A 21,583-nucleotide genomic window follows, 5' to 3' on the forward strand; every position below is an offset into this window, starting at 1 on the left:
GGCCCTCCAGATGTTAGGGACTACAATTCCCATCATCCCTGACCACTGGTCCTGTTAGCTAGGGATGATGGGAATTGTAGTCCCAAACATCTGGAGGGCTGGAGTTTGCCTGTGCCTTGATTAAATGCTTGCAAAAAGCAACAGTTAGGATAATTTTAAAAGGGGAAATAGCATGAAAGCATACATGTGTAATGTATAAAGTGGTCTGAATGTTTAAAGTATCTGTGCTGTATACCACAAGTTTAATTATTTAGTAGTTGGAAATTTGGGTAAAGGGATCTGGAATGTAAGATGATTTGGTTTATTTGAAGAACCAGAAGAGGGGGTGGAGGAAAGTCTGGGGATTTGGGTTAAAAATGTGTTCTTTTAAATTATTTTTAAATGTTAAACTAATAGAAATTATTATTATTATTATTATTATTATTATTATTATTATTATTATTATTATTATTAAAAAGGAAACCAGAACACTCACTTCGGGCTTTTTGGTGTTTGGGAACCAAGGTACCACTGCACATGTCTCGTGTCAGTCAACCAAGCTGGCTTGGTTCTCAAAATGCAGTCATTTGTTGCTCCAAGTGTTGCATGATTTCTGTTCATGTTTTTACAGCATAACAGAGACCGTAAAATGGAGCCCTAGCTGCACAAGTGCATTGAAGGCTAATCCCTGTTTTCCTTGTTCTCTTTCAGACTGAAATGCGGAAGACCCATTTCAGTCTGAAATGGGGATGAACTCAGCAGGTTCATATCATGAGCTGAAGACATGGAGGCATGTCAGACATTTATGCTTCATGACTGTAAAGCATGCATTCTACAGGCTACTTTTTTGAGAAAGGAATGCCTTAATCGGAAGACAAATACATCTGAAATCTTCTTGTCTAACAGTCTGGAGAATTAGAGTATGGCAGCTGTGAAATTGCAACCAGTGTTTTGAAGCAAAAAACTTCAGTTATATGTAATTGCGTGATTGCCTAACCTCATGTATACCTAGGATGTAGCTTTATAAACAGTTCGCTTATAGTTCAGAAGATACATAGTTCATGTATGTTGAGATTCCTGCATTTCAGGGGGTTAGACTAGAGGACCCTTGGGTTCCTTTCCAGCTCTACAGTTCTATGATTTCCTGTGAATTGCCCGCCTCCTTTTGAGAAAAGCACATTTCCTCTACTATTCTCCTGCTTAGAACAAAGACTTTTTATGATGGTGGTGATAATTTTCTAGGGGTACTTCAATACCTGCTCTTTCGTAACATTTTCTACTGTGAACCTTCTGGGTGCAATGGAATATATATGCAAATACTTCTTTACAGTACAAGCCCAATACAATGTTTCAATAATAGTTCTGTGACCCAGCACTATGGTAGTCACGTGCTGGAAGATGCCTAAAGCCTGCCCCCTGAATCTCCCCCAGCTGTGTCAAACGTTTTCTGAAAGTCATTGCTCTGTGTCTATCTTGTACATGCTATAGCCTTTTCCCCCTGCTTTAGGGTATCGAGACCGTGATCGTTACGATTCGGATCGGTACCGTGATGGTCCCCGAAGAGAGATGGATCGGTTTGGGGGCAGAGATCGTTACGATGACCGTAGAGACTACGACAGAGGAGGTACTGTGGGTCACAGACTTCGTTGTGGGTCTGAGGTTTGAGATGCTTACAGGAGGCATCACTTAATATAAACATTTACTTACATTGCAGCATTGGCTAGGTAATACAGCTCCCACATTCCCCTGCTATCGATGCAACATTTTAGGCACACAATCCATTTTATGTATAGTCATTGTGGTCTGAATGGCTTTTCTCTCTTGAAGGTGAAAATACTTGGAAGTTGGGATATGGAATATAGAGCTCTGCTGCAGTTTCTTTTCTCAAAGGCTTAAAAAGATTTTGCTTTTGTGTTTCAAGATCAGTGATTGCTCTAGTGGAAAGACATTTTGAGTGTCCTCCCTGCTTGGTCTACAAATACCTCTTGCATCTTGCACACACCTTGATACCTGCAGCACTCTTATTATTTGTGCAGTTCTTAACTATTATATTGGTTGTGGAGATGTAGTAAATGAGGCGAAGTTACAGTTTTGGGTTCCTTTCCAACCAGTCATTCTTCTCTGGTCTCTCTTGCTGCTGTGGTCTGTTTTCCTTCCAGGCTGAGTGATCTTGTAATTAGGAGTGGTGCTTTTCTACAATTGTGCATGACTTGAGTCCCTACTAGTTAGCATTTTCCAGCTGTGTTAATTAAGCATTTTTTGGCCATGTTTTGAACTGAAGTGGGAGGTATTTTCTTCAGATGCCAAATAGGACTTTAGAGCGTGCCCTTGAAACTGTACATGAAATCCTCCTGAAACTGGCTTGATCTAACATTGTGTGCCATGTTTGGAGACTACTTAATCAGGGACTGTGTGCCTCTGTATATGTAACCTCAGGGAAACATTTTAATAGCTGCATATGTTGGAGGGGTATAGGGGTGTGTGAATGTACATACAGACTCTGAGGTCTGCTCTCTGTTCTGACTCGCCTGTGAGCCCTCTGGGGTGCTGTCCTCAGAAATAATGGTCTCCATGTTGTGCAAGATTAAATCACTGAACTTCCTTTTCCTGTAGGTTTCGACTCTAGGTCAGGCAGTGGTAGAAGAGCCTTTGGCAGCGGATACCGCCGGGACGATGATTATAGGGGTGGTGGTGACCGCTATGAGGACCGTTACGAGAGGCGAGATGATCGAATGGATAGGTGGAGCAGCTCGCGGGATGACTATAGCAGGGATGACAGCCGGCGGGATGATAGAGGTATGCTCGGTGTTTGCTCAGAAGCAAAGAAATGAGGAACTGCTGGCTTTGCTGTCATTGTTTGTTGTGCATTGCTGCAGATTATTCTGTTCTCCCTTATTCCTTGTGGTATTCTGAATTTGACCCTAGGCCATGGCGGTGATTGCCTCTTGCCCTACCCCAGTGCATATGGTATGTTGCCAGATCCATCAGACACGGTTAAGAAAGATTTATTATGTAGCCTAGCCATTTCTGAGAACTGGGTGACCCACCTTTTGTAGGAGGTTTGTCTAATGATTCATTGTCCCCTGTTGGGCATGGGTCCTTTTCTGACTCTTCCTTGTTTCCAAGATCTCCTTATGTGGCCTAAATGCCACATACCATTCAGCCTTTAATCCCCACCTCCTTATCTAAATAAGACAACCATATGAATTTTTCACAATTCTCCTGCTTCTTGGTTTTTGCCTAATCCTGAATCCAGTGGCTTTGCTTTTTTCATTTTGCTTTTTCTGAACTGTTCTGCTTTTTTCAACCTCCCGTTCTTTTTCTCTTAGGTCCCACTCAGAGGCCTAAACTGAACCTGAAGCCTCGGAGCGCACCCAAGGAGGAAGATACATCTGTAGCTCCTGCTACCCAGTCTAGCCGTGCAGCCTCCATCTTTGGGGGGGCCAAGCCTGTGGACACAGCTGCAAGAGAGCGTGAAGTAGAAGAGAGGCTACAGAAGGAGCAAGAGAAGCTGCAGCGCCAGCTGGAAGATGATAAGCCCAGGCTAGAGCGACGGCCCCGGGAGCGGTAAGTGACAGAAAAGGAGCAGGAGCTGCACGCAATCCAGTAGAGAAACTGCTTGGGTTAATCTGCAAAACACCACTTGGTGTGTCACAGGCTCAAGCTGGTGATCTGTGCAAAAGGTGCCATAGATATGCCTGCAGCTCCTCTGATGCTGCAGAACACCCCTAGAGTTGCTTCATGCTGAAGATGGTGAATGGTGACATTCCATTAGCTGCCTTGGTAGGTAGGTTCATGGCATTACAGAGCACTTTTTTGGAGGCAGCTATCTGTGTAAGCCCAGAGAATGAATGCTAGGCTAGCACCAGGCTTGCCCGAGCTGCTGTATCCCAAACTGTGTCACTGCCGCAGGACAAGCAGCCACACTAGCCTAATGACAGGTGGCTGCAAGGCCAAATCACATTACATATAATCCCCTAGCAAAAAAAGTCTTAAGTTTTATTTAACACATATAATTTGAGCACTTAAGAAACATCTCTAACTGCTTCTGAGCTTTGTTTCAAACCTGAACATAGGAATGCATCATGTTGAGGGTTGCTTCCTTTTCCCATTGTCCAGAACCTTTTCACTTCCGGGGTCCAGGGATTGAAGCTGGGCCTCCACATGCAAAGCCTTGCACTCTGTAGTTGTCATAGCTCAATTGTAAAGTCTTCCCTGTGGACAGTGTGATCCAATGCTCCACTTCTCCAAAGAGTCCCTTTTCTTCTACCCAAAATGAGTTCCTTTAGGAATCTTCCTCTGAAAGGGTATCTCTTTGAAACTGTGATGTATTCCATCTTGGAAAATTTGAGGGTATCTTCTTGTGGTCTTTCATCTGGGCATTGATCAACTCTACATTTGCTTAAGTTCTGCAGTACTGCAGCGTCAGCTGCTCCCTGACCAGTGACTGAATCAGTAAGCTCAACATCAGAAGACTCAAACCCCAGACAAACTTAGCAGACCACCCCACCAAGGGCTGATTTGAGCAGTACTGTGGATTGAAAGGTGCTAATGGCACAATTGTCTCAGTTTGATTTAACCACCTTGTTTTTATTTATTTTTTGTAGAATTGTATATACTTGTTTTTTATCCAGTGCCCCACATTTACAGTTCGTGAGCCTTGCTTCTCTGTATATGTTCTAGACACCCTAGCTGGCGTAGCGAAGATAACCAAGAGCGGTCACGGACAGGGAGTGAGTCTTCACAGACTGGCAGTACAACTCCTTCTGTGGGGACAGGCCCAACAGGAAGAAGTAAGTTGTCTTTGGGATATCATTCACTTAGCCCTGCAGTGTATCATCCTATTTCTGGAAAGCCCCATAACTTTCCTGGATTATAGCACGTATTTCAGTTGGGAAGCTTCAGTTGAGTCACATGCCAAGCCTTTGTGTATAGATTTGAGAATATGGGGTTTCTTAGTTCTTTGTAATGGAAGTTGTCCATAACCTACCAACAGATCCACTAAATAGCTGATCAGCAGGGAAGCTAGCAGCTTAAGTAGCTGTCGATCAGTGGTGGTACCATATTGGCCCGAATATAAGCCACACCTGCAAAATTGAGGGGGGGGGGGAGAGACAATACCCCCATATAAGCCACTCCCTTCAGATTCTGCAGGCACTTACACCCGTTCCGTTTTACCATATGTCTGTTTCAGCAGTGCTATCATAAAAGCCAATTTTTGTAAGGTCATGAATTTAAGCCGCACTTAAAATTTGGAAAAAAGTGAGGCTTATATTCAGACCAATATGGTATTTACAAGTTAGTACTGTGCAGTTGACTCTGTTGGGACAAATATTTGCCCCTCTGGTTGTTGGTAAGCAGTTGGATTGCATGTGGTTGGTGTTGCTGGTCATGTAAATTGCCTGTTACCAATAGGTAGAGTTTATACAATAGACTTCCTAACAGAGTCTACAATGACTGGGTGGAAGGGGCTGGCAGGGAGTGGACTAGCTTGGACACGGCTGCTTGACTGTGTCTCCGGGGGCAGCACCCACCGCCTCCTGCTCTGGCCTTAGATTTTCCCTAGGGAAGGGTCAGTGGGGAAGGAAGGATGCAGGCTTGGGCTCCACTGTGCAACAGCACTTGGAATGCCCTCACAGCTGTGCATACATTCACCCTGCCAGCAGCAGTGTGAGCAGCAGGGGACCATTGGATTTCACAGCTGCCAACAATCCCCAACCGCCCTCTCAGCTTTGGAGATGGTCGGGATCACTGCACAACTGAGAGCAGTCCCTGCCCACCTCTGCAGTTGGGAATAACACTCATCCTTATCATGCCGTTGGGAAGGCAGCACCACAATTTGCACAGAGAGATTTGTTGAAGCCATCTTTTTAGGGTTTGGTTTGTTGTTGGGTTTTTTTTAAAAAAAAGAACCTTAGATGCTCACTACCCAGATTCCTATTTGGCAGGAATTTTCATTCAACTCTTTGCTAAGGGAAAACAAAATGCTTCTGCTTTCATGTACAATTGACAAATGCTGGCTTTGGTCTGAGCCTATGGGCCAATTTGACGAGATTGGGCTCTGCTGTAAACTGAGATGTATTTTAACAAAGTGGCTATCAAATGGTGTTGACAGTGTTGGGGGAGTTGCATGTTAAAAACCTTGAGGCCCAAACTAAACATTTTTTTGTAAGGGTAGCACAGTCGTGGGTGGGTGGGTGAGAGAGAGAGCTCAATCATAGCAATGGTACTGGGGGAAGATGATTAACTGATTCCCATGAAACATTTTTCACTATCAGAATCACTTCCCTGCTTGCTTTCTCTCATGTAGGCAAAACGAGGATTTCAGCTGGTGGGAGGGGTTCTGTGTGTGTGTGTGTGTGTGTGTGTGTGTGTGTAGGAGAGAGAGAGACAGATTCCTCAACCTGCATATAGACTGGACATAGCAACACTGGACTAAACTGCAAGATTGTCATGCCTCATGCACACACCTCATGCATGCCCACTTGCACTCACACACGATAGAGCATAAACCTTTAATTGGGCAATAGCACATCCACCCCCAATCAGTTACATAAGAAACCTGGATGTTTCTGTTGCTTCCTATGAGCAATCGATCACTTCTGCCCCAGGAAAGACAAAAAGACTGACATGCAAACCAACCAGGAAGTCTCTTCATCAAACAATGGAATTGCCAGCCCAGATCCTTTTCACAGGTCTGTGATTGTATTGTGGATTAAACACACGGCCCAGTTTAGGCTTGTTCTGTGATCTTCTGCTCTGTAAACTCACTGGGTGTTTTTGGTGGTTTGTATTGGTAAAGCATGCCATCTAGCCCAGAATCACTGGGGAATGGTCCAGGAAAAAAGTGCTTTCCATCATACAGCCGGGGTGTGTGTGCATATCTTCTTAGCCCATGTTGTATTGTATCCTGCGCTTCCAGCCTCACGAAGGAGGGAGAGTGAGAAATCACTGGAAAATGAAAGCAGCAGCAAAGAGGATGAAGGTCTGTCTCCCACTTCCAAGACTCCCAGGGAAGAGAAGCTTCCTCTGAAGGTGGTGCCAGCGCCTCCGCCAAAAGAAAACGCCTGGGTGAAGCGCAGCAGCAACTCTCACCCAGCCCGCTCACAGAGCTCCGACTCAGACCAGCATTCCCCTACAAGGTGAGGGCCTCTGGCAGGGCTGCCCTTTTCAGCCAAGGCCTTAATCTGCAGGAGGGATGGGAAGCATGTAGGCTGCATGGTACTACACTAAGGCGTAATAGAATCCCAAATTATGTTGTTTTAAAATGCATAAAACGTGACAGCAAAATGTTAGGGATTGTGGGCAAGGTGGGTGCAATGGAAACCAAAGTAAGCTTTGGTTCACTAAGGTAGGTTTTATTCTGAACTCATGATTTTGAAGTGGGGATTTATTTTCCTCCATATTGTGTTGCTGGGGGTTGAAAGAGCTGTGGTGCTGTAATGCTGGGTAGTGAGTGGCCCTGCTCACCTGTCAGGATTAAGGGAGATGGATATCTGGTCCTCTAGTCTAGCCAGACAAGCCCCCCCCCCCCCCCAGCTTAAAAGCTAGCTTCACTATAGATAAGAAACATTAAAATGCAACAATGCTAAATAAATAAGTAAAATTACTAAATAATATAGCTGCAAGTTCTTGGCAATCATTTTTAATAATTTCTATGCAATTTCACACACATTTTACTTACCAAGCAAAACTAAATTATATTAATTTAAACAAAATACCTTTTGAATTCCAAAGTCATATTACAACTTTTTGGCACCCCTCATTTGAAAGAATTTGAAAGTTGAAAAATTCAACGCACCTGAATGTGACGTGGAGTTACAGTAGCAACTTCCATGGAGTGTACAGTATGCACAAAGCGGAGTGTACAGTATGCACAAAGCATCAACGCTGCTTTCCTGTGTTCTTTGTTGCAGCGGCAGCCAGGCTATGCCACCCCTGCCTTCAGAGGATGGAGTGCCCTCCAAGAACGCCCCAAGGAAAGGTAAGGCTCGGGTGCGGAAACTTACCTGTGGCCCTTTGGGGCAAAGAGAGAGAGCCCTGGGGATTGAGGATTGGTTGTGTACAGCTGTTGTGCCTGGCAGTACACATGCATTCTTTGTTACTTCCTCTGTGTTGGGTGTACGCTGCTTTGAGGAAATGGCTCTTGTGGCTGGCAGCTGCGTTTATTATTATTTATCTGCTTTATTTCATTTATTTTTATCTGCTTTATTTATTAATCTCTTCCCAGCAATCATCTCAAAACAGTTTCACAATACAAAAAAAATAAATCCATATCCAAAAAACAAATTCAAATAATTGCAGATACGGAGCAGGGTTCAAAATTCAAAATATCTACTTCGTAGCTATTCCAAGAAAAAGACATCTCTGCTCCCTGTTCACTAAGAAGTCGTGAAAGTTCCCAGTGTCATGGCTTATTGCTTGCAGGTGTAGTTCGTAGGTTTATTTTCTAGCTTGCCAGGAGAGGGCAGCAGAGTCCAGTGAGGAGACACCTTAAATTCAGTCTGGGGAACTTCTCTGTCTGGATCCTGGTTTCAGTAATCTGCCACATGTTCAGTTTACTTCACAACGATGTTCCTGCCGTTTTCACTTTCAGCAGGAAATCCTCTAAGCTCTATCTCAGTTGTTGATGGTTTGACTGGCGAATGACAAGCGGCGTCTTCCCACTTGACTTCTCCTGCCCAATGTAATAGAAGCTTGTAATACAGTCCTTAGGTGTGTTTACTTGGAAGTAAGTCCCACTGTGTTCCGTGGGGCTTACATCCAGGTAAATGTGTTTATATTCCCTTCTTGCTGAAGTCAAGGTAGGGTCTGTGGTCAGGATGATCACAAGTTGATAAGAAAATTGGCACAGTATACTTAGAAGTTCAACTTAATAATGGAGTAATACAGAAAACTATGATGGCCCTAAAATTCAGGGAGGCAGCCCAAGTCAAGAGGACTCACATTTCCTAATTACAAAGTAGGGAAATCCACACAATCTTCCACATTTTTAGGAGGAGAAAAAATGAAGAGCAAGAGGGTGGAAAACAAACCTTAAGGCTGGTACTTTGTTGCAAGCAGTAGTAAATTTCATTGAAATGAATCTTGCTTAGTGTTAGGTAGGGCTGGGCGAGATCTGGTTTTCAACATCATAATATTTTGATATATCACAATGTCTGAAATAAGGCTGGAGCTAATGCAGAGGAGAAGCGTGGTAATGTCCTGGCAATTCCTAATACTTAAGGGTCTTACTCTAATTTTACTTCTTGATAGCATGCTTCAATGAAACCATTTAAGATTTCTGGAGACTATATTACTGCAGTTTTGTGGGCATATTTAAAATTTATGGAAGTGGTAGATCATCTGATTCCTTACTCAGAGGTCCCAGTGGAATTCTAGGCATGTGTAAGCCTCATTGAGTTCAGCTAAACCTACTTTCCTGGGAGTGAGCCCCATTGAATTCAGTAGGGCTTGCTTGTGAGTAGACACACATTTGCTTGCACTGCTTACCAACAACACCCTCCCCGTCATTCTCACCCCACACAACAACTACCCAATCTCCCATTTCAGCATAAGGAGGCCACTGATAAATCTTCCCCCCTCTGTTTCCCCCAAAATCCCACCCCACCTCCGAGAACCTCATGGCATCTGGGAGAAAATGCACATGGAGCAGCGCCTCCCCCCAGGCTTTGCTGTTTCAGAGAATATGGGAAAGTGAAGTTTTAAGCTTCCCTGGCAGGACACATCACACAGAATACTTGCATCACCTGTAGAATGATCACAGAATTGGAAGGGACCTCTGAGGGCCAGCCATCCTCTCCCACAGGAGAGCATAAGGCAGCAGAGGCCTCATGTCTGTGAGCTACTACGGCAGGCAACATGTAGGTCACAGACAGAGAAGGAAGGAAAGAGCTGGGGCTCGCTTTAAGGACATGGCTATGCGCTTTTTATTATTATTCTTGAGCTAGAACCCCATGTCTCAGAAAAGCAAGGGAAGGCATCATCGCACACACCTTGACACACACACATTGAGGTGGGGAAAGGGACAGGGCACGATCCCCCCCCCCCTACTCTGAAGTAAATAACCCCCGTTAATGGGAGAAAGGAACTCCGAGCAAGAAGCTACCTACCTACCAGCCTGGCACCTTTTATTACACACTTTGAGCAAGAGCCTCATAGCATCTGAGGAGCTTGCTGCTTTGCAGGCTGTTCAGTGCTGCCTGCTCTTGCGATTGGCTGTGGCTACAGGATTAGGGGAAGAGCTGAAGCAGAGACTGTTTTGCACAGTGGAGCTGAGGCAGAGACAGATCTGCAGGGATTGTGATATTTGCATTTGCCAGCCAGCCGCCTGCTCTTGTGGTTGGCTGTGGCTGTGGCTGTAGGAGGTAGGGGAGAATTAAGGAGGGCTTTGCAGAGGAGCATGCAACGCAGTGCTTTAAAATCACAGGCAGGGAGGTCATTCCCAGCGATCGCCCCTCACAGCGGCTTGGCTGTGGAGTGATGATGTGGGCAGGTGGAGCAACCAGGAGGGAGGGAGGCAGCCCGTTTGCAAAGGAAGCAAGGCACAAGCAGGCAGGTGATCACCTTATCAGGCTTCCTCTGGCACTAGTGCAGACTAAAAATGTTACCGCAACAAGCTCTTCAAACCATTTCCAAATTATTTATTGATGTATCGCACAGCCCTAGTGTTAGAGTACTAGTAACCTGGGTGGGCTAACTTGACATCTCATTGCTGAAATTATTTCAAGATGGAATAAAAGGAGATTTGTCTCAACTTACTTTAGGTGATGAAAACCAACCTGATGAAGGGAAGGAGAGTGTTCCAAAGGGTCGAAGTGGAAATTCTGGGTGTGGTCCTGGAGATGGAGGCAGCAGAGACCATTGGCAAGACTCAGATAGGTATAGTTGTCTTCACATCCTCATGATCTGACTCTGGAAACCTTGTGCCGGGGGGCAGGCAGTGAGCAGCTAAGGGTATGCTGGAGATCCACTATAAGCTGATACAAAACAGCTGGAGGCTGGAACACCTGACTGCAGTTTGCTGTCTGTGGCACACAGAGCTCTGGGTTGTCCAGACTCATCTGCCTAGGGCTGGAGTGTGGGTTGCACCTAATGGGTTGAGTATGGAGCAAATGGCTCTCACTGCCATTATTCTATGTGTGTAAACCTTGTACTTTGGTCACCTTATTAATGTGGTAGCCGTTTTCTTTTTCAGGAAAGAGAGTAGTGAGCATGACTCAAGACCTGCATCTGAGCCAAAGAAATTTGAAGAGAACCCTACCCCCGTAAGTGCTGAATCTGTTGCTTGCAGCAATGATTGTCAAATGCTGGTGTAATTAGACAGCAGCTCTCTCATTCAATGTGCCAGAATGTATCGGGATTCCCTTAGGACTTTACTCAGTTAATTGTGGATTCAACTAACTGATTATAATTCTGTAACTAAAATATCCTTGTGCTACATTCAGACTTTTTGCTGAGAAGCTTTTACAGCACTGGTGCCCACAGTTACCTCCTATTACTGGCTCTGAAAAGTGGGGAGAAGGGAATATAGGCTTCACCAATTGATAGAGGATAGAGGATATTCTGCTGATAGAACAGGATGCACACAAATGTCACAGAAAGCCAAGCATCTGTTTTCTAAATCCTCAGCTGGAAGTAGAAGTGCCAAAATCCCAAGTTTGTACTCTTGTAAAGCAGATAGTTGTGTTTTGTTTATATTCTCAAACTGTGCTCATTGGTTATTGAATTCTTGGTTTTTTGTTTAATTGGAGGATGGACTAATAATAAAAAATAAAGTTTGCCACAGGCAGAACAAAGACCAGATCAAGAAATTTCCCTTGGAAGTGCATGCAAAGAATCTTGGCCACAAAGCCCACTTCACAAGGGGAGCATGGAGCTTGTTTTTTCCTTTTTCCTTCATTGCAACCTTGAGAAACAGTGATGAGCCCAAAGGTTGCCCAGTGTGGTTTCAAATTCAGGTCCCGCAGTCTGCCATTTTTATCCACCATGCCAGGGTGGTACACCTCTAGGTTGTGGGCTGAATTTAGCCAGTCAGGCTGTTTTCCTCAAACCACACCCACCTGACTGGTCCAGCTGCTTCTGCAACCTGATCCCTGCAGAGAGCAGGAATGAACTCTGTGCATTGGCTGATTTAATTCCTGATTGGTCACTGTGTTCTCCCACTCTGACAGCCCAGCTTTGACAGGTGGGCGATCTCATCCACCTGCAAAAGCTGGCTCTCAAGGTGGAGGAAATAAAGATCTGGGCCAAAAAGATTTCCCACCCTGCATTCTGCCTTTTATCTGCCCAGAATGCTGCCATCCCACCCTTCTCTAATGTTTGTGTTACACCATCCCAGGAACAACTGATATCCACAGCCCTATGTATAAAACTTGTCATAGGATGGCTTTCAGTGTCCAGTTTTGAGTGCTGTTTTAACACCCACTTCCCTACCTCTCTTGCAGAAATTTAGCTGTGCTAGCAAGTATGCTGCTTTGTCCGTGGATGGTGATGATGAAGCAGAGGGGGATGAGTACGCTGATTAAATTCTCCAGCCCCTCCATGCCGTCTCCTTACCGGTTGCCACCCAGGAATATTCGGCAAGCAAAATCAAACCTTTATTCAGACAAGACAGAAAAATAAAAGCCTACAAGTCAACATCTCCTTGGAGAGACCTTTCTTAAACCTTTCTTTAAAAAAATATATGAAAAAGTGATACAGTTTCTCTTGCATGCTGCTGCAGCCTTTAAAGTATTGAACTAACTGGAGAAATCCCTGCAAAAAAAAAGTATAGCAAGAGAGAAAATGGCAGGTGTCTTTTTTAAAAAAGGAATAGGCCCAGTGTGTGTCTTGAGTGTGACTTCATGCAGCTTCCAATCACGTCCAGAGCCCCAGGTCCTTCCCATTAAAAGAGAGGCTAGCACTTGAGCAGGCCAGGTGCGTATTAGTTGAGCACAGTGGGGACATGGACAGCTAAGATCTGTCTCCTTCTTTTGCCAGGTTGGTTGACTTCTGCAGTGTAAGCTTCAAACGAACTTGAAAGCATTTTAGTGCATTGGGAAAAGGAGGAGAGCAGTCTTGCCTTGATGGCTTGGGGAAGAGATAAGATGGCTTTTCAAGGCAGAGAGTTGGCATCTCTACACAAGTAATCCCTGAGGTTTAAGTTAGAAACCTCGCCCTGGTGGTGGTGGTGGTGTCCCCCTCTGAAATCCATCAGGTTTGGGGAAGCCCCAGGCAACACTAAGGCTGAGTAGCAAACCTTTGCTACCAAAGGAATCTTCTCAGAAGCCTCAGAGCTGATCCTGGGGTTGTACCCTTGCCTGTCCCCAACAATAAAGGCTGCTGACAGTTGGCTTCTGTGTTGAAAGCCACTTTCCACATAGTTTGGCCAAATGGTGCAAAGACTCTCTGTGCTAGTGGTCACCAGGACCATGCAGTGTTGATGTGGAAAGTGTGCCTTGCATATGAACCATGCAGAAAGTAACTTTTTGTGTGTCAAGGTGCTCCACCATATGGAATCAGTTTTTGGTAACCTCCCTGAAGGAGGTTGCAATATATATGAAGGAGCCATTGGATTTATGGGAATCATTAGTTGAAAGAGCAATTTCTGGAGACTATAAAGTTTTCTTGAATTCCCCCCTTCCTATCCCTTCCTCTTCTGCCCCCTTTTAATCACGGAGGTACCACCACAACCACTCTCACAAATTTAAATAGCACCCGTTTTAAACTTGGGCACTGTTTAAAGGTAGCAAGAGTCATTGAAAGTTTGACTGAGCATCATGTGACTGTTCCAAGTTCCTTCCTCACTTTTGGGCAAGTAGGTACACAACATGACTGGCAAACTTCCTTCAGCCCTTACAAAAAGGGTTTACTTTAGTCCCCTAAATTTCTTTTTAAAGCTTCCTTCGCCAACACCCAGCACCATCAGACACAGACAAGCAATCTCTTCCATTTCTTCCACTAGTCTTGGTCCTTTCATTCTTCTTCCTTGAACTAATTAATGGGTAGGGCAAGTGGGAATTCAATCCACACAGTGGAACTGAAGCAGCACAAGGTTTTACTAGCCAACTCTCAGCAGCCTGATTTACATGGTGGCTGCAGAGGAGGATCTGGCTAGCTTTGGGGAGGTGTGCACGTCCTCACCAGGGAGCTGCCAGTTTTTACCTAGTTGGGGAGGAGAACTGTGTGATTTTCCTCCTGAAGCAATTCTGGCTGAGTCAAATACAGGATTTGGCGTGTTGTAAAGCCTGCCGTGGTTGGTGTCTTGTTTCAGTAAATTTTAGCTACAATTTAAACCAGTCCTTTGAAATATACAGAGTAGTGGCACATCCCATGGGCAGGATATAAAGGAATGGGAGGGGAGACCCTGCTGAGTGCAGATAATTGATTTGAAATGCAATATTGCTTTGACTGTGTGAAATGCTGGGGGGGAGGGGGTATATTTGAGGTAAAGTGCTAATTTGCATACCCCAGAAGCATTTTCTACCCTTCTCGCTCTCTCTCTCTCTCTCTCTCTCTCTCTCTCTCTCTCTCTCTCTCTCTTTATCTCTCTCTGCGCTATCAGGACAGGTTCACGAATGGATTGAGGTGCATTTTACACATTCTGAAGACATGTAAAATTTGTACAAAATATCTTCTATGAAAATGATTTGTAATCTGTGTGGACTTACTGGGAGATGTCTTTTATTATGTAAAATTTTCCCTCCTCCCCCCTTCTTGGTTTTTTGTTTTTCTCCAAATAAAACTAATCTTTAAAATAATGCTTCAGCACGAGATTACTTTGCCAGTGGTGTCTCTTCTCCATCAGGACATGGATGTTGCTCTCAAATACATAGAACTAGTAGGGAGTGCCATCTTGATTCAAAATGGTGGACACCAACGTGCCCCCAGAATCTGCTCAATCTTCTGGAGCGCACAGGGGGCTCCAGGGGAGCAAAGCCCCACTGAAGGCTGGTAGTGCCTTCTGTCTGCACACACAGGATCTGACACAACCCAGAGACTTGCTGATGCAAAGAGATGTAATTGTAGATTTCATAAGTTATGTCACTGATTCTCGTAAGATCTCTAGAGGGTAGGCTATATCCTTTCATAAAAACAATACAAATAATTTGGGGACGGGTGAGTGAAGCCAAGGCCTGTGATCTCTGCAGCCCTTAAAAGTGGCCCCTGTTGAGATCTCATTGCTGCCCACATTTCTGGCTCAATGGTTAACTACAGAAAACTGGATCTGTCAAGATTCAAGTTCTCCGGCTTCCCAAGTCCTTTGGTTTGGACTAAAAGCAATTTACTTGTTCACTTACTTGACAGGAGGGCTGGGGACGGGGAGAGGAACTGAGCCTTGGTTCTTTTCCGTCTATTTCTGAAATCAAAATTATCTTTCTTCGCTTGCACAATTGCGTCTCTGTGCCTGCTTCCCTGCGCTTGGATTGGTAGTGCAATGCTTTAGCCAATTCCAGTTCCCTCCCTCCTGCCAAAGAAGCAGGGGGTGCGATCAAGGCTTGGTTTTATAAACAGCAGGAGAACACAGTGCCCTTTTCATTGTGCATCCTCCCCACATAAGGCATCCAAAGACAGATAGTCATTGAGACAGCATCTGGTATACCACCACCTCCTGCACTTGATAAATGTCCCAAGTGCCTTGTGAAGTCCAGGCTGGCTTCCAGGCATGGAACTTACCTTACTTCAACTCACTAGAACCCCAAGCAGTTGGACTCTGCCTTGCAGAGCAGGGAGTCCCTGGCTGTTGGCTGCTTCCACCACTCTTGTGTCCATCAGAGCAGCAAGGCTTTGTGCAGTATGGGTGCCTCCTCTCTCTGCTAGTAATCTGGAGGGTGACCCAAGATTATTTTGGAGCTGGAGGGAGGAAATCCAAACACACCCTTCCCCTCTCCTTCATGCTTAATCTCCTGCGCATGCGCCACTGAGCAGAAACAAAAATGAGCCAAAGAGGAAAAGGATGAATGCTCAGTAAGCCCATTACAAGACCAGTGGTCTACATTCTCAGGGAAGAAAGAAGAACCTGCTCAGAGGTGCCAAATAGAATAAAATATGGGGGTGGTATGTAACAGGGTGCACCCACATCATTTGAATGGCAATGCCCTTCAACTTTGGGGGAGTCTGCCTCCTCAAATATTTTATTGTGGGGTCCAAAGGGACCTTGACCCCCTAGGAGTTGGCTCCTCTGGCCCTGCCTGATTAGACCAAAGGCCCTTCTGGTCTCACAGTGGCCAAGCAGATGTTCCTGAGAAGCCTCATCAGGAGGTCAGGAAGGCGGTTTCTGTTGCTGTTCGTCTCCACTGGTCGGTTTTCAGAGGCATCTTCCCCCTCTGATCCTGGGGCTTCCAAGGGCAGGGAGGTGCACAGCCCCCAGGGAGGAGGGCTTGGCTTTACACACACCCTACCCACTCCTTTCCGCTGGGACCAGAGCAGCCAGTGGGCTGGAGGTAGTTCCCCCACCCACAACCCCCCTGCAGAGCTGAGTCACACGTACTTCCGTCATCCTTGCTGGGCAGTAATCAGCACCAGATTTTCTCCGTTAAGACCCTTTCAAAGGCTGGACATCATCTCCCTCCCCACCTCCACCAGTCAAAACCACTTCCAAAGAGGAGGAAGAGTCTCCAGCAGCTTTTATTTACTGCAGCTGGGGGGTTTCGAAACCTTTCATAAACATAGCTGTAAAGGTTATGGTGCCTCTGGTTGTCTGCAAAGCCCACCCTGGGTGAAAATGAGGCAAGAGAGGGAGAGGGTCCCAATAACAAGAGAGCTGCTGAATCAGATCAAAGATGTTTCCAACAGTGGCTACCAGAGGCTTTGCAGATGAGTGAAATGCTGGCAGGGTTTCTTTGTCTCTTTTAAACCTTTTTGGAATTGGTGTGTTTGTGTGTATGCAATGGATTCTCCTTGGTGCCCGTTGGGACTGCCGGGATAGAAGGCAGAGAGGCCAACAGTAGGTGGCTCCAGAGCTAATGACAGGCTGGCAGACGCACCCCCTGGACTGGTCTTGAGAAAGAATACAGGTGGGGGGCACTAGTTGAGGGCACAGTGACGCTAGTGGGGCAGTGCCCCATTCAGCCTCCTTAGATTGATGGGGGGGGGGTGAGAGGAAGAGTGTGACAATGTGGTGATCTGAAGAGAGAATGTAGATAGTAATTGAGCTAGGTGAATCAATGGACTGACCTGTGTACACACCACACATTTAAAGCAAAACAATACTGGGAACTGTAGTTTGCCCTGCATGGAACTATAATTCCCAGAACTACAATTCTCCATTTTATTTTATTTTTTAAAACTTTTTTTATTCGAAATTAAAACAACACATATTATCCCGAAACATATCATCCTTATTTTTTTCCCCATTTTTCCTCCCTCCCCCCACCCTCCCACACAAAACCCACCCATCCCCACCCCCCGACTTCCCTCAGTTCCAGTCATTGATTTCTCTAAGAATGCTGTTTTCTGCATGTTACACAGTTGTATAGATCCTCAAACTAGCTGATTATCATCAATAAAAAAGTTTGTGAATGTTTATTCAAAGCCAGCCAAGGAGTCCAGTTCGCTTTGTTGCGTCTTCAAATATTTTGTAAAGGGTTCCCATTCATCTTTAAAGTCACAGTTATCCTTGTCCCGTAGCTTATATGTCAATTTTGCCAGTTCGAGGCTCCTCACGGGGTCTTTGCCATGGGAGCATATTCACCCAGTGCTTTTCAAGCTGCACTGGCTCCCGGTGGAGTACAGGGTCAGATTTAAGGTGCGGCTTTTGACCTTTCAAGCCCTTCACGGCCTAGGAACCTCGTACCTACGGGACCGCCTCTCCCGGTATGCCCCACGGAGAGCCTTAAGGTCCATAAATAGCAACACCCTAGAGGTCCTGGGCCCTAAGGAAGTTAGATTGGCTTCAACCAGAGCCAGGGCCTTTTCAACTCTGGCCCCGGCCTGGTGGAACGCTCTGCCTCATGAGACCAGGGCCCTGCGGGATCTGATTTCTTTCCACAGGGCCTGTAAGACAGAGTTGTTCCACCTGGCCTTTGGCTTGGAGCCAATTTGATTCCCTCCCTCCCTCCCCCTCTTTCTTTTTCCTTTCTCCTCCTGTGATGAGGCTACATTTTAATATTTTAATGTTTCAATATTCTAATGTTGTATTTTAATTTTGTTTTTAAGTTGTAATCATTCTTCTTGTTTTTATTATTGCTTGTAAGCCGCTCTGAGCCCGGCTTTGGCTGGAGAGGGCGGGGTATAAATAAAAATTATTATTATTATTATTCTGCATAGTCCATCAATTTTTCTTGCCATGATTCTTTAGTTGGGGTTTCTTCAGTCTTCCATCCTTGTGCTATTAGAACTCATGCGGCCATTGTCACATACGGCTGACAACAACTGCAATTCTCCATTTTCTTTGCAGGAAGGCATGCGCTTTAAATGTAAGGTGCTTATACAGCTTGAAAGGCACCTTCCTACATTCTTGCTTAAGATGGCAACCCTGGGATAACAGAACGGCCTTGCAATTACAGTGATTGCAGCAAGTCTTGGGCAGCGAGGTCACACGGAGGTGGCCTTGGCGCTAACCCACCATTGCAAAAAACCTTTTGACATCTTCCTTTGCAAGCCCTGTCTTATTTATTCTGGCTCTTGGAAGGTAGGATTGAGCCAGCAGGGGTGAAGCTCTCACTGTGTTGCTGTGAGTCACGCTGTTGTCTTACACACAGGAACATCTCTCCATCGGCTTGGCAGAACCTTGCCCAGTGCTGGGAGCAAAGCTGTCAACTTTTCCCTTTTCTTGCGAGGAATCCTATTCGGAATAAGGGAATTTCCCTTAAAAAAGGGAAAACGTTGCCAGCTATGGATGGGAGGCAATCTAATTTAAATGGGCACTTGGGCTCTTCCAGGTACCTGGAGAACAACTAACACACACACACACACACACACACACACACGATGGACATGGGGAGGTTCAGATTTCATTTGCCTGGCAGTAGCAGAGATTGTGGATGGAGCAGAGAGGAAGGAGGCTGTGGGAGGTCTGACAATTAGAACAATTAAATGTCCCTCTAAAGGGGGCCAGAATTTTAAAGAATATTTGGCTAAATATTCTAATATAAGATAAAGAGAAATTTCTTGGAAGTAATAATTAGGCTTAGGGGTAGAATAAGAATACGTTGTTAATAAACATTAAGGATTAAAATGTTAATAAAGGAGAAGAAGTTAGTAAATGAAAGAAGTTAATGTTATTAGAGATATGAATTTGGAGAACTGCTAAACAGGAGATTTAATGAAATTCAGTTAGAGGGGATTTGAGGAAGTCAGTTATCAATGAAATGAAATTAGTTAGGATTTGGAAGTAAAAAATTATTTTTTGTGTGTTTTTTCTATGTTGTTTTTCTGTATTGTAATGTTTTTCTTTTTTCTTGTTTTTTTCTATGTGATAAATGTGAGAATCAATTAAAAAAATTGGGGGGGGGGGATAAAGAGGGCCAAGCATTGTTACTGGATCCCTCTTTGGAAGGTACACCGCAAAATGAGGACTGCTACTGAGAAACAAGCAGATATGCCCTTGGACTTCTCCATACTGGAGATTACTGTGTGTGTGCAACCAGGAGTGGACTTTGGTAACATGGCATCCTGAGTGAGGACAAAAGTTCACACACACACACACACACACACACACACCCCAAATATTTTCACAATGATTCCCTTTGGTACAGTTGTTTTTAGTGATCTTCTTATAAACCATATAAATATCATTCATTTTTTAATATATATATATTGATTTGTGCCCCTTCAGCTTGGTGCCCTGTGCGTGGGACGGGGATGGGGTGTGTGAGAGAGATGACAGGAAAACAGTGTGTTTAGCAAGGGGGGGGGGGAGACAGGCATCCATCTTGGGCAGACTGGCTGAAGGCAGGCTGGGAGAGATGCCTTGGACTCCAGCACTGCGCTGCTATTGGGAACAAACCCTTCTTGAGATGACCATGCTTTAAGATCTGGACTTCCTCCATCTAAACTCAGGTGTAAATATGTGAATGAATCCTATTTCTTTATGCCATGGCAGCACCCGCCGTGCATTCAGTTCTCCAAAGGAGCACAGACTCTGGTTGAAGGCCAAGACCCCTGGAACCGCATGCAAGGCTTGGCAAGTTGGCAGTGATTGGGGTGGCCAGTAACAATACTGACAGTTGGGGAGGTGCCCACAGAATCACAGAACGGGAAAGGGATCTCAACCATGGCCTAGTTAATTCTGCTGATTAGTGGTACAGCATCCCTGATAGGTGTCCATCCAGCTTCTGCTTTAGGACCTCTAAGAAAGGAGACTCCAGGATCGCCCAACGCCGTCTGTTCCACTTGCAATCCGACAACCTCTTCTTGAGCACCCAACCTGATTTGTTCTCAGGGAAGTTAGGCAAGTGTCATCCTACACTTTCTAGTGCACTGTCCTATCAGTTTCTTCACTGCAAAAAGCCCACTGCCATTGCGCAACCTAAGCTTGTTGGTATGCAGTTCAATCCCACTCAAATGCAGTGACAGCCTGGAAGCGTCCACACTGTCAGGAAGTTCTTCCTAATGTTTAGTCTAAAGCCTTGTAACTTGAAGCCTTTGGTTTGGGTCTTACCCTCTGGAGCAAGAGAAAACAAATTTGCTCCATCCATCTATGTGACAGCCCTTCAGGTCATTAACTGCTGTGCCCCCTTAACCTGACTTTTTTCGTGCATTACTCAACTGTCACTCCGGCTAATCTTTCTCTACTTCCTGAAGTTTCTGCCTGGGCTTGACAGCCAGGCACTCCCAACCTATGTTTCCCTTCAGATGATCCCTCCCACCCCTCTTCTGCCAGCTTTTATGGGCTCAGGGCCTGGATTCCTGTGCTCTTACTCCTCTACAGCTACCTGCCAAAACCTTTGGCCCAGGGAAGTTGGCACAATAGCACCGGGTATGTTGTTAGACTATTACAATGCGTTGTCCTGGAAATTAATCAAGTCAAATGAATTTTCCATTGACGTTGCAAATCCACACTCTGGTCAAAACACTTAATGGGAAGGGGGAGAACAGCCCTCTATCTCTGCCCTGGCAGGGGGGCGACTGCAAAGCAGCGGTGAGGCCATCCCAGATGGTGCTAAACTACAGCTGTCCTCATCGCTGAGCAGTGATCATGCAGGCTGGGACTGGTGACAGAGCATCTGAAGGGCCAGAGAGGTGAGCCACCTCTGTCTTAAGACACACACACCCACCCATCTCAACACCTGGCATCTATTATTATGCAAGGGTGAAAATAACACTAACTCAAACTTGACTTTACAGCCGTGGGGGCTACCTGCCCCCCTGCATATGGTGTTGGACCAGCCTCAGGGATGATGGGAGCTGTAGTCCAGCAACATATGAAGGGCCAAAGTTAGACACCCTGAGAAAGCTCCACCAGCAGACTGGTGCAGTTCTTGCTGCAATGAAGGGCACAAGAACAATCTGCCTTTAGGTCAGTTGGCAACCCTACTCTTTATTGTGTCTCAGTCTTCCTGTACTAGTCAAAATGCACACACAAAGGGTTTGGGGGTTTTTTAGGCTTGTTGAATGGCTTGTTGCCAAAGGTGGAGTATCTAGCTGGCTAAAAAAGCAAACCCAAACAAAGAAGGTCTCT

At 45.4% G+C, this 21,583-nt stretch overlaps 1 protein-coding gene across 1 annotated transcript in view; it reads left to right on the plus strand.

Moving 5' to 3' along the window:
* EIF4B (eukaryotic translation initiation factor 4B) overlaps positions 1–14,720 on the plus strand; it is a 38,810-nt gene extending 24,090 nt beyond the window's left edge. The window contains exons 8-16 of the mRNA XM_028721243.2: positions 1,487–1,603; positions 2,593–2,775; positions 3,309–3,546; positions 4,663–4,772; positions 6,902–7,121; positions 7,896–7,963; positions 10,746–10,860; positions 11,177–11,246; positions 12,426–14,720. Coding sequence (XP_028577076.1) covers positions 1,487–1,603; positions 2,593–2,775; positions 3,309–3,546; positions 4,663–4,772; positions 6,902–7,121; positions 7,896–7,963; positions 10,746–10,860; positions 11,177–11,246; positions 12,426–12,506 — 1,202 coding nt within the window. The 3' untranslated portion in view covers positions 12,507–14,720. The remainder of the gene's footprint in view (positions 1–1,486; positions 1,604–2,592; positions 2,776–3,308; positions 3,547–4,662; positions 4,773–6,901; positions 7,122–7,895; positions 7,964–10,745; positions 10,861–11,176; positions 11,247–12,425) is intronic.
* Positions 14,721–21,583: the final 6,863 nt, after the last annotated feature.

This window comes from Podarcis muralis, chromosome 2 (genome assembly GCF_964188315.1).
Source record: "Podarcis muralis chromosome 2, rPodMur119.hap1.1, whole genome shotgun sequence".
In the NCBI taxonomy this organism is placed as follows: Eukaryota; Metazoa; Chordata; class Lepidosauria; order Squamata; family Lacertidae; genus Podarcis; species Podarcis muralis.